Source organism: Anopheles marshallii, chromosome 3 (assembly GCF_943734725.1).
Source record: "Anopheles marshallii chromosome 3, idAnoMarsDA_429_01, whole genome shotgun sequence".
In the NCBI taxonomy this organism is placed as follows: Eukaryota; Metazoa; Arthropoda; class Insecta; order Diptera; family Culicidae; genus Anopheles; species Anopheles marshallii.
Genome location: NC_071327.1, coordinates 67,941,495 through 67,955,211, shown reverse-complemented (window position 1 = coordinate 67,955,211; position 13,717 = coordinate 67,941,495). Strand labels below are relative to the sequence as shown.

Genomic DNA, 13,717 nt, shown 5'->3' with positions numbered 1-13,717 from the left:
CGCAGGTATTCGAGTTTCCGTTTCCGGTAAAATATTTTTTGCACTCTACGAACAACAATTCATCAAACACACGGACAGCGTGACTTCGCGATTGGTAAAATTTGATGCTTCTTCTTCGTTTTCACAGCTGCAAATGCTGCGAAACCGTTGTAAACAACGTCGAAAAGCCGGTGTCCGCGCTTTCAAGGCGAACTGTCAACCACAAAACTGCCCGTCGAACAACTTTGACAGTTTGGAGTTTTTCGACGAACATTTGGATGGATTCATTTTGTATTATTTTGTGGTGATTATTTATGGTGTTGAAAAACCAATTTTTGTTCATTGTTATCATTTTTTTCAACAAATTACATCATATATATTTGGTGAAAAAGCCTCATGAGCCCAAAGCCTCAATCCAACTTTAATTTACATCGATTTTGCCTTCATCGACGATCGATGAACTGTCAACCGTCGTCCAGTCTTGAGCATTTGTCAGTGTTCCAATGCCGACAAATAAACATTAACGATACGATCTTGATAAAGGCAGCAAAATAGAAAATAAACAGTGAAAATTAAATCTGATCTTGTTCACGAATGGCTAAAAAATCACCCCACATCAAGCTACTACGCATAACGAACTTGTACGATGTAACCGCCCAACAGTTGTGTTTGTACGTGCAAGGATTGCATCGACACATCCGGCTGCAAAGCACCCGAATACAGAGGCTGAGAAAGAAGATTCACGCACTGGTAAAGCGGGTTATTTAAATAATGTTTACATTTTAAAAGGCTTTGTTGTTAAACAAAACTTCCCTATTTACAGCGATTGCAACGAAAGTTCCACAGTGTAAGAAATGCAACAGGTGAAGAAGAACCACCTGAAGTTGAGGTGGAAGATGGTGCTCAGGAAGAGACGAATTCGGTGGAACCGCTAGACATAAAAGCATTTGTGGACGATATCAAGAAAACGGCCCAAGATGTGGACATTCAAAATAGATATATTTACGAACCTACTTCCGGGTTATATTACGATCCTGCCACTGGATATTATTATAATTCTGTAAGTATCTCCCGTAAGCCTGTCAGTCTTTTGGGCAACAATGTTTGATTCAGCATATGCTCCTTTTCATACAGATTTACGGTTTACACTATGATGGCCACCGTGGATGCTATTTGAAGTACAATGAAGAAACCAAGGAGTATGATTTCTATTCGCAAGTCATTCCCGAAACAATGCTAGAAACCGAACCCAATGCCAAACAAAAGGTATGTCTACGCTTGGGATCGCTTGGGCACAACCCCAACCCAACCCAACCCAATATTAACGCACCTCTTCTTCGCAGGTTCCTACCACCCCTTCTTCTTGCTCATTAGACGACAGTTTTATAGCACGATTTTCCTCGCTGGAGATCGATCGCATGCGTGCGAACGCATTAGGTAGGTGACCAGTGCGGCGTTGTTAATAGCGGCCCCCGTTTTTCTTTTCTTTTCATTTCGTCGTCATCTCCGACCGGCGCCACTCAACCGTAACCATTTCTGTATTGTCGAACGGGGGTACAGAAATCGAAACGCACCGAAGCATCGCGGGAAAAAGACACTCCAAAAAAGTCTCCCGACAGCGATGACAGTGAGAGTAGCAGACGGCGTCATCGGAAGCGTAACCGGAAGCACAAAAAACGTTCCCGCCGTAAGCACCGCCACCGCTCACGATCACGTTCCGAGTCGGAATCAAGCGATAGTAGCGATTCGTTGCCTAAACGATCGAAAAAGAAACATAAATCGAAACGCAAACATCGTAAATCATCACCCGATGAAGGTGCGAAGGAAGAGGGAGAATTGGAGAGCAGCGAAAGCAGCGACTCGAAATCGGTCGAATCGGTGATAGTGGTGAAATCGAGCGAGGATAGTGCCGATTCGACAGAGCAGTTTAAAACGGGCTACAAAGGTACATCAGGGACCATCCAGGGGGCCGACCACACTTCTATCATGTTATAAATGGATTTGTTTTTAATTTATAATAATGTCAATTGAAATTAATTATCTTCCCACAGATGTTGCGAAACGATACCCACCGTCACTGCGAATGATAGTACAAGAAACGAACCTGAAAGACCTTAAAATGGGTTCATTGTTTATCGTAACCTGCAAGGGTGGTACATTGGGCCGGGAAGGAAATCACGATGTGATCATTCCCGACATTAATGTGTCCAAAAAGCATCTACAGTTCACGTACAACGCTCGCAAAGCGACGTACCAGTTTGTGGATCTTGGTTCACGCAACGGTACGCTTTATAACGGCGTTCGGGTAAAGCTGAACGAACACCAGTCCCAGAGTGATGCACAAAATCTGGCCCACGGCAGTGTTCTTCAGCTTAACCAAACGAAATTACTCTGCCACGTACACGAGGGTAATTCAACATGCGGCAAGTGTGAACCGGGACTGCTGGTGAACGCAGAACCGGTCGTTGTGTCGGAGATCGTGTCGAAAATTACCAAACCCGTGTCCCACAAGGAAGGATTGAAGCTGTTGCAGAAGCGATTTGGGTTGGAGAATGAGAGTGAGTATAGAATTCTTTTAGCTCCTTATCGCTTCTAATGACTTTGTTTTCTCCAGAATACATCGCTTCGGGTGAGGGTGGAAACAATGCCGAGTACAAGGACCGGGCAGCCGTCCGACGGAAGGTTAAGGGCAGCTCGAACGAGCACGAAAAAACACAGGTCGCTTCATTGGATCAATCGATCGCTAGCAACAACAAAGGCTTCCAGATGCTTTCCAAGCTCGGTTGGAACGAGGGCAAACCGCTCGGTAAGAACGATACCGGCCTAACCGAACCGATCGCGCTCACCTCGAACGTCGGTACATCGGGTCTTGGTAGCCAGACTCAGATGGCAATCGGTGGTCCGCACAATCCCGGCCAACCGGTCGATCCACGGCGCCTCAGCATTTGGCGCAAAACACAGGAACGCTTCGAACGATCGACGGTGTTTGAAGCGGAGAGCAGCAGCGAGGAGTGAAGCGGATGGAGTAGAAGAATAAAAAATAATTGTAAATACAATGCAGGATGTGCCTAATACAGGATGAGTTTTGTTTGAGAAATTTTAATATCTTCATAATTTCATCACCTTTATTATTAGTTACAGTATAACCGAAAAATTAATTAGTAACACATTTAATCGCTAATTAAATTAAGCTCTTTTTTAAACGTTGATGTGCATTTATATGTTATGCTTCATTAATAATAGCTCTACGCAGACAATCGATTAAAATTATCCTTCTCACCGCATTCATTAGTATCGTCACGTCACACAGCAAAGGGGCCTTTAATACATCCCTTCACTCTTCCCATCCTATAACACCAGGGATGACGGTGATTTTTCGCCAGATTTTTCCACCACCGTTCGCCCAATCTATAAATGAGCGAGGTCGGTGCCGATGAATAAAAAAACACATTCACCAAAGCTAAAGGATAATAGAATTACCGCGTAACGATACCCCTTCCGTGCTGAACCGCCAAGTATCGCTCCGACAGGCCAGACGATCCGTCTCGAAGAGATGAAAAAGAAAATCGTGGGAAAACAGCGTCTCACGGTATGTTTTTCTCGGTGCGGTGCTTTCTGATGCTCGGTACCGTGAGAGAATCCACCATCCTGGCCAGAGCACCGGGGTGGGGAGGGAAAGTCACCGAAGTGGTGGTGGTGGCGGTGGAAAAGTTTATTAAATAACTACACAACATGCCAGAAATATGATGGAAATTGAACTTGAACTCCAGACCTGAAAAAAGGGCAAGACCCGAACGATGACGACGAGAGGACGTCGTCGTCGTCGTCGCTATGTCTTCAAAAACTTAAAACCTCGTCATGGGGCGGTTTTTTCCTTCGTGTGTTTTCTTTTTTTTTCTTTTTCGTTTCAAGTCAAGTTTGTGGCATTTCTCCCCGGACCGGTTACACAAAGTTGGGTGGTTTTTTGGGGAGATTTCTGTTGCCTTTACCATGTGCCGTTGCTGCGTTGCGCGCGTTTGCCTTCGGGGTGGTACAATTTTTGGTTTTGGGTGTCTGTTTCTTTTTTGCTGTTCCTTTTGGTTGGTGTCGCTTCACTTCTTCCCGCCGCGGTGGACGTCGTCATGTGTCTTTCAAACGCGTGTGCCCTCTCCCCCCCATCGGCTGGGGCTGTGGTTCTTGTGTCTCGCTGTGAGGTGTGGGTGTGCGGTTGGCTGGAAGGAATGTTTTGTCTGACGGTGTTCGTCCTTTTTGGATGCCGAGGAACGACCACGATGGAGATACGGCACCATATGACGAGTTGTACGAGATGAAAAGTTTTTTGTTCAAGGATAATCTTACGCAGATGATTTGTCAAACTAAAAATATTTTACTCTTCATGGAAATCATTAAAAAATCTAGGAGAAATTGCACTTTTTGAAAAGTTTTCCATTTAAATGCTAGAAAATAAAACCTCAGAAACCGTTTATTTGGTTATGTTTCACTTGATATGTTTTATATTTCATTTCATCTATACTATTTACTTCGCTCTATTTCGTTCCTTTTACGTTTATTATTAATTATTTTATATCCTCTATTTGTTATTTTAGATTTATATCTTTGAAATTGTTCTTATACATATTGTAAACAGCGTTAATAGGTCCGTTATCATTACTTTGCATAATTTAGGAATAATTTATTTAAAACAAAGACATGAAATGCAATGCATTTTTTCTTCTCGTCGTACGTGAACCTCCAACGGCCAACAAAACGAACGAAGCAAAAAAAAAACACATCCTGACCGAATTTCAACCCCTGTTTGCCATTACAACAAGTTGGCGCGCAATGATTGTACGAACCGGCTGCTTTTGCATTGAGAAACGTGAAAAGAGCCGTGTCCACACACACACATACATTCGGCCATAACCGATATTTGATTCCATTTCATTTTCATTTGACCGCGCACATTGCTGCTTGGTCGATTGTTTGAGGTTTCGTGCTTCGGTTTCGGCTCGGGACACCTCTACTAGGATCCCCAAAACGCTTGGTTCGTTAATATACCCCTCCCCTCGAATGGGTCCGGGCTCATGTGTGCTCCGTCCAAAGAGCCGGATGGACGCTTTCGTACATTCGTCCTGCTTTTCCAGGATGCACCGCACACTGCGCACCCCGTGAACGTTCCAACCGGGGGGCACCAACAAGGGCAGCCGTCATTTTTATTGCTCCCTGCTTGTTGCTTTTTTGGCATACATTTCCGTCACCGGGCTCCGGACTGTTTTGTGGCTTTTTTGTTTTCTTATTGTGTTTTTCTTCATTGCAGATGCTCACCGATCCTCCACCACACCACTCTAGCACGATTCCGATGACTTGAACTTTTTTTCTGTTTGTTTGTTTGTTCGGGTGTACCAAGCCAGAACCTGTCGGACGGTCTGTCTGGTGCATGTCGGAGATCTGCCACAGACGATGGTTGTGCGTGAACTTGAACTTGACGGCGGGAAATAAATGACGTAAGATTGTAACCGAGAGCATAAATTGAATAATGATATTTAATGGACGGGCAAGTCATCGTCGCATCGCCACGCTTGGGGTGTGTGTGTGTGTGCGCACGCAAGTTGCTTTAACTTCGTTTCACTTAATTCCGTTCCATGTTCCATGCATCTTTCTATCTGCGTATCCTGACACCGTGTGTCACACGCCCGTACCCAATCCCCATCAATACGATTCGTCTCGAAGCGAAGCGAGCAACAACGGCAAAAATTGTCCCTCGGAGTTTTGCGCACATTGCACCATTGCTGCAGTGGTGCTCCATTCGATTGTTGTTTCGCTTTCTTGATGCACCATCATCATCAACATCCCTAAGCGGTGGAGCAATTAATTGAGCCACGTGGCATGCAAGCAAGCCCTGCGTCCCAACGCCACGCGCGGCCCGCCCGAATGTGCGTGTCGTGTGGTTTGGGGAACATGTTTTCCAAATTAACCAGCGGGAACGAGCAATGATAAGTTGTTTGGCGTGACCGAGTGCATATACGGGAAAGGATCGTTTCTTTTACCTTGTGGTTTTTTTTATGTCAAACCAAAAAAAAAACGAAGGATGAACTAAGCATTTTTTGGGACAAAATTGAATTTAAGCCTAATTTGACAACTCGCATATGATTACGTCTTTATACTTGCGATAAGATCAAATTTTGTGTATAAAAAAAAAATGTCTGCGTTTCAATTCGAAGCTTTGGTTTTGAGCGAATTATATACTAAATTTAAAACCTTAACTAATGAGACACAATTTTTATTAAACTGAGTTTCAAACCTCGTCGATCCAGAGCATTACGAGCTAGGTGTATTGAAGTTACTAAATTGTATTGTATGATGCCAATTAGTATTATGATCACTAGTCTGGCAAGTCGTTTTGATTAATAGATTTGTATTTATCCATCCTATAGTACGTACTTGAAAAGATATTATAAGATAAAGATAATGATAAGGGTTAGATATGATAAGATAAAGATAAGGAACCTCCTCTATAAAGAAACCAAAATTATTGGTGATTCTAGTGTTAAGTTACTGATGTAGTGTGCTGAAATGCATTAACTATTCAGCTATTGAGCTTTTGGAAATGTGTTTCACCTGGAAGATCGGCGTTGGGGAAGAATTGTAAAGACTCATCGTAGTATGGACGAAGTAGTTCGTGCAGTTACCGCCTTTCCACCAGAACTTGGGAGACCTATAGCAAAAGAATGTTTTTTATTTCATCCAACTGATTGTTGGGATAAGTTAATTCTTATGAAATAGTTGTAAGAAGATTAAGTAGGTTAGCTACTACATCCCCACTAGATCGTAAGGGAACATCTAAGACTCTAAGGTTACCTTCTTCAAGGACTTCAAAACCTGAAACTCGATCACTCCGGAACCATGTTTTCAAAGATGTTGCACGAGTTGTCCAATGTAGTCCAATTTCTTCGCAACAATAATAATCTAAACAGGCATTAAATTAATATGTTATATCGCATACTGTTTACGGAAATACTATTGAGTGGTTTATATCTTTAAAGATATAATAATAGTTTCAGTCCCAACTTACCCTTCAATCGAGGTCAATCTATGCGCCATAAATTTGCATAGTAAATAGTCATAATTGTGGGAATGTTTCGATGCACAATATCACAACAGCTCCATACTGTTGCTGGGTTATATTTCGAACTGAAAAACAAACATAACTGGCAAACGTCAACCCGATGCAATGCTTGAGCAATGCGACAACACTGCCATTTTTCCGAGCATACCAACCAGCGGACAATTCCGCTGTCCCGACCGCTGTGGTATGTTGTAATGGTTTTACAGTAAATAATAAAATTAAACTTTACAACCCCCACACCTTTACCGGCCCAGCAAACAGGAACTTGGAACGCCTATGTCTAGGGTATCTACACCGGGGGGGCCATTTGGGGCATCCGGCCGGTAGGCCGGGGGAATCCCCCTGAACGGTCCGGAACAATCTTATCCGATAAATATTTATGGTTAAAAATGTTTTCCTTTCAACAATTCCCGGCCCTTTTTCATCACATTTACCGCACGGGGATTGTCCGTTGGGAACGGATGCAACGGTGCAGTCGCGCCGCATTCTCGACTCGAATGCAATCGCCAACCCGCTTTGCACTTCGGACGGTGCACCCGCGGATGGCCGGCTGGTTGAATCAATAAATTTCGAGAATTTATTCAAACCCTTTCATGCGCCTATTGAGTCCGGTCCGGCCTGAAGGAAGCAGCGCAGGCACATCTAGGCAGCGAGCGGTACAAAACCATGACCGGTCGGCACAGCTTCTCGAGCTCGCGTTTAATCGAAAGCATAAAAGCTAATGGCACGCTCGGAGCAGATAAATCTTTATCAGTACCTTTAGCACGTTGCCACCGTTTTGAAAAGCTGCGATTGGTAATGATGCTTAAGATTGTGTTTCAATTGAAAAGGGCTGCGAAAGAAAATGGCATGAAGGAAGACGACAGTTGGAACACGGGATGATGCACATACTAAGGTTATGTTCTTACAAGTAACAAGTAAAAGCATAGGGAAATAATATTGGGAATACCTAAATGTAACATTTTTTTGAAAAGATGTACAAATTTTGTCAAAATCTATACAAATTTAAATTATTAGACTTTTAAAAACTAACAACGACCATAAGAAAGCTAAAGAATAAAAAGTTATCTACTTAGGTTTTACACGCTGTATTTTAAAGCTATGTATTCGATCATTCTTATGGATTGTATTTTTCATGTCTTAACAATTTGTCTGTCCTTTCCTGTTTCTTATTTTTTATTTATTTAGTAAACTTAGTTGTTTGTTATATTATTAAATACTCTTAAATTAATGGGCGTACTAGTAATTACTAGGCGTAATAGTTTGTTCAAAATTTCCGACATTGCGTCGAAAAGTGATGGAACTTCGTATTCACTATTGTGTCAATAATTTGTTTTACTAGGATAACAACATGTTTCATGGTTATGATGGGAACTAATATTCTAATCAATTTTATTTAAATTTACGCTCCAAATGAATTAGTATGTATCATCCCCCACTGAAAATTGGATCACTCGTGAGCTGCTCGTAATATATGACTCCAGTGTTGATCCCACCAAAACGTAAACCATGACTTCCCGTCAGTCGATATTTCGATTTGATGTCGATTGTGCTTGTGAAATTTCTGAGACAGCATTTACTTAATACTTAAAATATTAACACATACCACAAATGCAGCTGTTTTGGTTGAAAGCTTGCCGTAATTTCGATCAGACTTCAACCCAATATTTATGACACCTGAGATCTTCACATAAAAAACTTCGTATAGCCACAAAATTATTTTAAATTGAATTATTATTTTTTTAATTATTTTTTATATCAAGTAATATTGAAGTTTAGTTTAATCAAAGGTATTTTCTATTGTAAAAATATTCTAAATTTTCATGAAAATAGATTGTCTTAGGAAAGTAAGTGTTTGTGTCATGCAACTCCGCGGCCATTTAAGTCAATAGTGCTTGTTGAAGCTAATCTTAAGATAGCGAAAGTCACAATTCAGCCCGAGCATAGTAATCATAGTAATAGTGTACAATCCGCTATCTTCTAACCAAACGTTCCATTTACCCGATACCCGTCTGCTGTCTGCTGCAAAACGCCACAACTCGTTGCGATCGGGCGATAAATAAATAAGGAAGTGCACCGATCGGCAATTGGCTGTCGCAGGCGCATAAACTGCAGCGAATGTAAATATTTATTAGGATCAAAAGGTCTTTCGGAAAATAGGAAAAAGATTTATCGGGTTGGTTCTCATCCCGGGCTGCCAACCGAAACGGTGATTAGTTTACGCTTCCCGCTTGGGCAGATTTATTCGCGTTGGTGTGCTGCTCGTATTTGCCGGTTTTGTACAATTTTACACACAATTTTAAACTTGTTATCCCTTTACACGTAGCAGAAAAAAAAGATGTAGCTACGTTCAGCGGGTAAATGAAGGAATCATTCCCATTCTCGTCGCCACATCTCGTCGTATCCACCCTTTAAAAGGTGGGCCATCCCCATGCTCCGCAACAGGGCAATAACGAAAAGGGTCGAAGGAAAAGTCACAACGATTTCATCCTTCTCCATTCCCCCGGCGGGGGGTGGCTAGAAGTCAAAAAGCATCATCGCTTTGTTTGCACGATATAACACGTAATGAAGTGTTGTCTGTCGTCGAGAGGGCAAATTCCTTGCCCTGAAATCGGCCATCCTAAATGATAGGACTTGTTGAATACTTCGACTACGGTTGCACCAACGGGGTGTGTTTTTTGTTGTTGTTGTTGCGTGGGGTAAGTTTGGCCCAAAAGGAGTATGGTCGGTCCGTCCGTCTCAGCGTGCTCGGTTCGCAAGGGTCACGACCGACTCGTCATCATCGTCATCAACGTTGGCGTCATCGTGCAGCAGAGCGCAGTGCAACAGCATAATCCATCATCTGTTAAGGAATATTGTACGATCAAAGGACTTTTGTGGGACGAGTTAAGGGAACGCTACTCTACGCTAAATTACAGTTCTTGTCACTAATTTCCATCATATGTTCGGGGCAAGAAAAACGGTGCTGGTGGTTTGAGACTTCATTCATCATAAATACTATTTGATGCTTATAATGCACTCTTTTGGCTAATTTGTAATATTAATCATTTAATTGAATTTCTTAATTTTTTTCTTTCCACATTTCGTTGTACTTAGAATGTCAGTGGCATTCATTATTAACCACAAAATTGAAGTAATTTTTTTAATAATTGTTGCATTAGTTATTCTACTGATTGTTGCCCCAACACAAGCTTGTCTGTAAGTTTAATCCAAATTTATCATTACCATACCGCATCATTGAAGTTGACAAGGGTGCAGCAGAGCACGTGCACCCGATTTATATTTCAGAGACTTAAAAAAACCCCCCCACACACACACACACATTCCACGATCTCCCAGCGCACTAGTGCAAAGTCGCGATGAAAGTGCTACGAGTGAGGGCTGCTTCCCGTTCGTATCCTCCCGGCGTAGTACGCTATCCCTTTCCGAAATATGCCCCACTACAGGAGAAGGAAAATAAAAACAAAACCACACTGAACGTCTGCAACAAATTTGGTGAAGATGGTGGCATTACCATGGGGCCGATGGCACTTAAGGAGCAGGGATGCACAATGTAATATCTGTTAAAATACCTGCTAAAGGTAAACCACTCGTCGAAAGGCGAGGGTCATACCGGTGCTATACGAGCTGACTCCATCCACTCCCGGGCCGGCCGTACTTCCCTGTTCCATCCACTGGATGTACCAGGCGGTGGGTAACTTTCTTCGGTTCCAGACAAGATGCCACGCCACAAGTGGTCGTCTCAATACTGGGGCAATTACGTCTACTTGTTCATCATAAATCAGCCAGACAGTGGAGATCGAATGAATTTTGGAAAGGGTAAAACAGGACGACAAAGTGCTTACTTTGCAAAAGAACTGAAATTCTTTCAACGAAGATAACATTAATATTACAACTTAAATAGCTTTGTTGTTTACAAATGTAATTATTAATGTATTGGAAAACAAATATAATTTTGATTCACGTACAAAAAATAGAATATAAAACTAAGTAGTATAAAACTTATCAATATAATGAAACAAATAAACAAATAAACCGACACTCAAATCAACGAAAAAATAGAAACTGTGTTAATAAATAGATTAGTTAATAAATCAATATAAAAAGAGCTAACAAAACCAAAAACACTACAGTACATGAACATTTCAAAAAAGAGTGAACAAATATAATTGAAACTCATTGATCTAGTCGTTTTGATTCAATTTTATTTTAAATTGTTCGTTATTTTAATTTTTTGCTCATATTGTCAATTGTCAGCTTTCCGATATTTTCATTATCTCTTTGTTTATCGTTTGGTAAGTTTTTCATTACTTTTAACCTTTCTTAATTGTACTGTTAAATTCTTTAATTTAACTTAATTTTGTTGGTTTGTTTAATTATGTTGTTTGAATTACCAGACTGTTTGATTTACATTTTTCCTTGATTGTTTTTACATTTCTTCATTCTAAATATTAATTTACATATGAATAGTCCCTGTTATTGCATCTTTTATACTGCTTTGTAATTTCATTTCAATTTCAATACTAAAAGAACACACAATTTATATTCTAAATAAAAACAAAAACAGACAAAAAATCACCCTAATCTGTTTTCCATTCAACATAACCTGCATGTTGCTAGCATGATTTGTTTGACTTAAATATAGCTCCATAATGAAACTGTCACCATCTCCGGCACTGTTCTTGTAAAGCAAATTACATTTCGCAAACTCCACCGCTCGCATGCCCGAAGGGCCAAACAAATCAAGCGCAACAAGTGAAAAGGCATCAGTACTTGCGCGTGCCACGGCAAAAGTATCCCGTTTCGTCTCCCGGTGAACTTTCCCCCACTTGGGCTTAAGATGGCAACTCGAGGCAACCGCGAGACGTCAAAAAATAAAAGTCCATTTGCCTAAAAGAATGTCATCTTTGAGAAGTTCTAGACGTTGGCGGTTCAATGAACCTTTCGCTAAAAATACTCCACCACAACAGATGGTTGTGTAGCGCACCACGGTAAAAGGGCCTCTAGTGTTCCGAAAGTAAACACGAGTTTCGAGACGTCTGTACGGTGTTTTTTTTTTTGTTTTTTGCTCCACAAATCTTACAACGAACCATACCACAAGATACATGACCCATCAATTAGGAGTTTCGTGAATATTCTTCCATACGCTGCACAGGAAACAGGAACGCAATTTGCTGAGCTTCGTACGCTAGTGCGGGAAGGTTGGCAGAGCGCACCAAGTCTCATGGCCAAGGGCATTCGTACGGTTAACGAAACTCATCCGACCGACAGCAGCAACACCAAGAGCGCTTTGGTTTGGCTTATCCGATAAGAAAATGCAAATGCAGATTCATTGCGCGGGCACTAAAATTAGCGCAAGCACCGGTTATGTCTGGAACGCCGGTCGTTTCTTTTGCTTTTCTATTTCGCGATCATAAAAACTCATCTCCCGGTGCCGGTGGTACCATAACCCCAGCAAACTAGCGAAACTAGGTGTAAACTAGGTGTAGGGCATTTTATATGTATATATTATTTTTTTTTTTATTTCGAGCAAACCATTGCACCATTCCAGGTTAGCGCTGACCACCCTTTGGTGGATGGTTTGCTGCAGATAACGCCGAGACAGTTAGCGAGAAGCGAAACATGCTAGTTCTGCGAACCACCTGCTGATGATGATGATGATGATGACTCGTGCACTCTATGCTGCAAACTGCAGTTTGTTACGATTACGGTAATGATGGCTCCGGACTGGGGTGATCGTTACGGTCGATGGGTTTGGGTTTTAGGTGGAACCGTTTAAATCCCCTGCCGCTGGAGGCACTAGATTTATGATCTAGTGCGGCGTCAAACGCTAAACGTTCCGGATCACACCAATGGACGAGGTGGTCAAACAACTTCACGGTGTTGTTTTTTCTTCCCTTCATCCCGAGAGCCGTGTGTAATTTCTGCCGATGCCGATCCAGCATAACGACCGGGAAGGAATTTCTTGGAATTGGGCACTCGATTTATGTAAATTTGTCTGAGCTAAATAGCCAAATGTAGATGTTATGTGTGACCTTAACATGTAGTAGTGTGGAAATGGGACCCAAACGGTCGGCTTCATAACCTCTGCGTGTACTATTCCGAGGAGAATACTCTTTTATGTCAATTAAACCTACGATACGGTCTGTTTGTGTTGCATAAAACTGTGTATTACATGTGCCAAGATATAATCTACATACTTTAGGAGACATTTCCTAGTTTCTAAACGTGGATGGCCACCATGTCCCTGTTAAACTCAGCTGACATCCACCCTACTGGCTACTGAGTCTAGATTGAATTTAAGATCACAATCTGCGGTGTGCTAAACTGCACACTTTGTGTGATCTAATTGAAAGCGTCCTTCAACCGTGAATATTTTATAAAACTCGCTGGTTTTCAATGGTAAAGAATTCCTCCATACTTACAATATAAAATTTAAACATCATCCAACCGGTGGTAGAATTCCCGAAATAACTTTTGCACTGAAACCGAAAGTGTCTCAAGGATGCACATTTGAAGGTTGTTTTAATAATGGCCATTACCACCATTGCAGGCTCCTGCTGCATGTCGAATAAACCGTCACCCTGCAGACACATAATGCCGAACACAGAAAAGGCGAACAGCAAAATATTC

At 41.7% G+C, this 13,717-nt stretch overlaps 1 protein-coding gene across 1 annotated transcript; it reads left to right on the top strand.

Moving 5' to 3' along the window:
- The first annotated feature begins 573 nt into the window (after positions 1-573).
- Positions 574-2,994, top strand: LOC128713062 (angiogenic factor with G patch and FHA domains 1). The gene is made up of 6 exons (XM_053807925.1): positions 574-729; positions 803-1,039; positions 1,114-1,245; positions 1,540-1,924; positions 2,031-2,537; positions 2,594-2,994. Exons 1-6 carry the CDS (start codon positions 574-576, stop codon positions 2,992-2,994), a joined length of 1,818 nt encoding a protein of 605 aa, XP_053663900.1.
- The last annotated feature ends 10,723 nt before the right edge of the window (positions 2,995-13,717 follow it).

Coding starts and splice junctions, on each gene's coding strand:
- LOC128713062 (XM_053807925.1), top strand. CDS start 574: ATGGCTAAAAAATCACCCCACATCAAGCTACTACGCATAACGAACTTG. Junction 1,040..1,113: donor CTGGATATTATTATAATTCT/GTAAGTATCTCC, acceptor CTTTTCATACAG/ATTTACGGTTTACACTATGA. Junction 1,246..1,539: donor AACCCAATGCCAAACAAAAG/GTATGTCTACGC, acceptor ACGGGGGTACAG/AAATCGAAACGCACCGAAGC.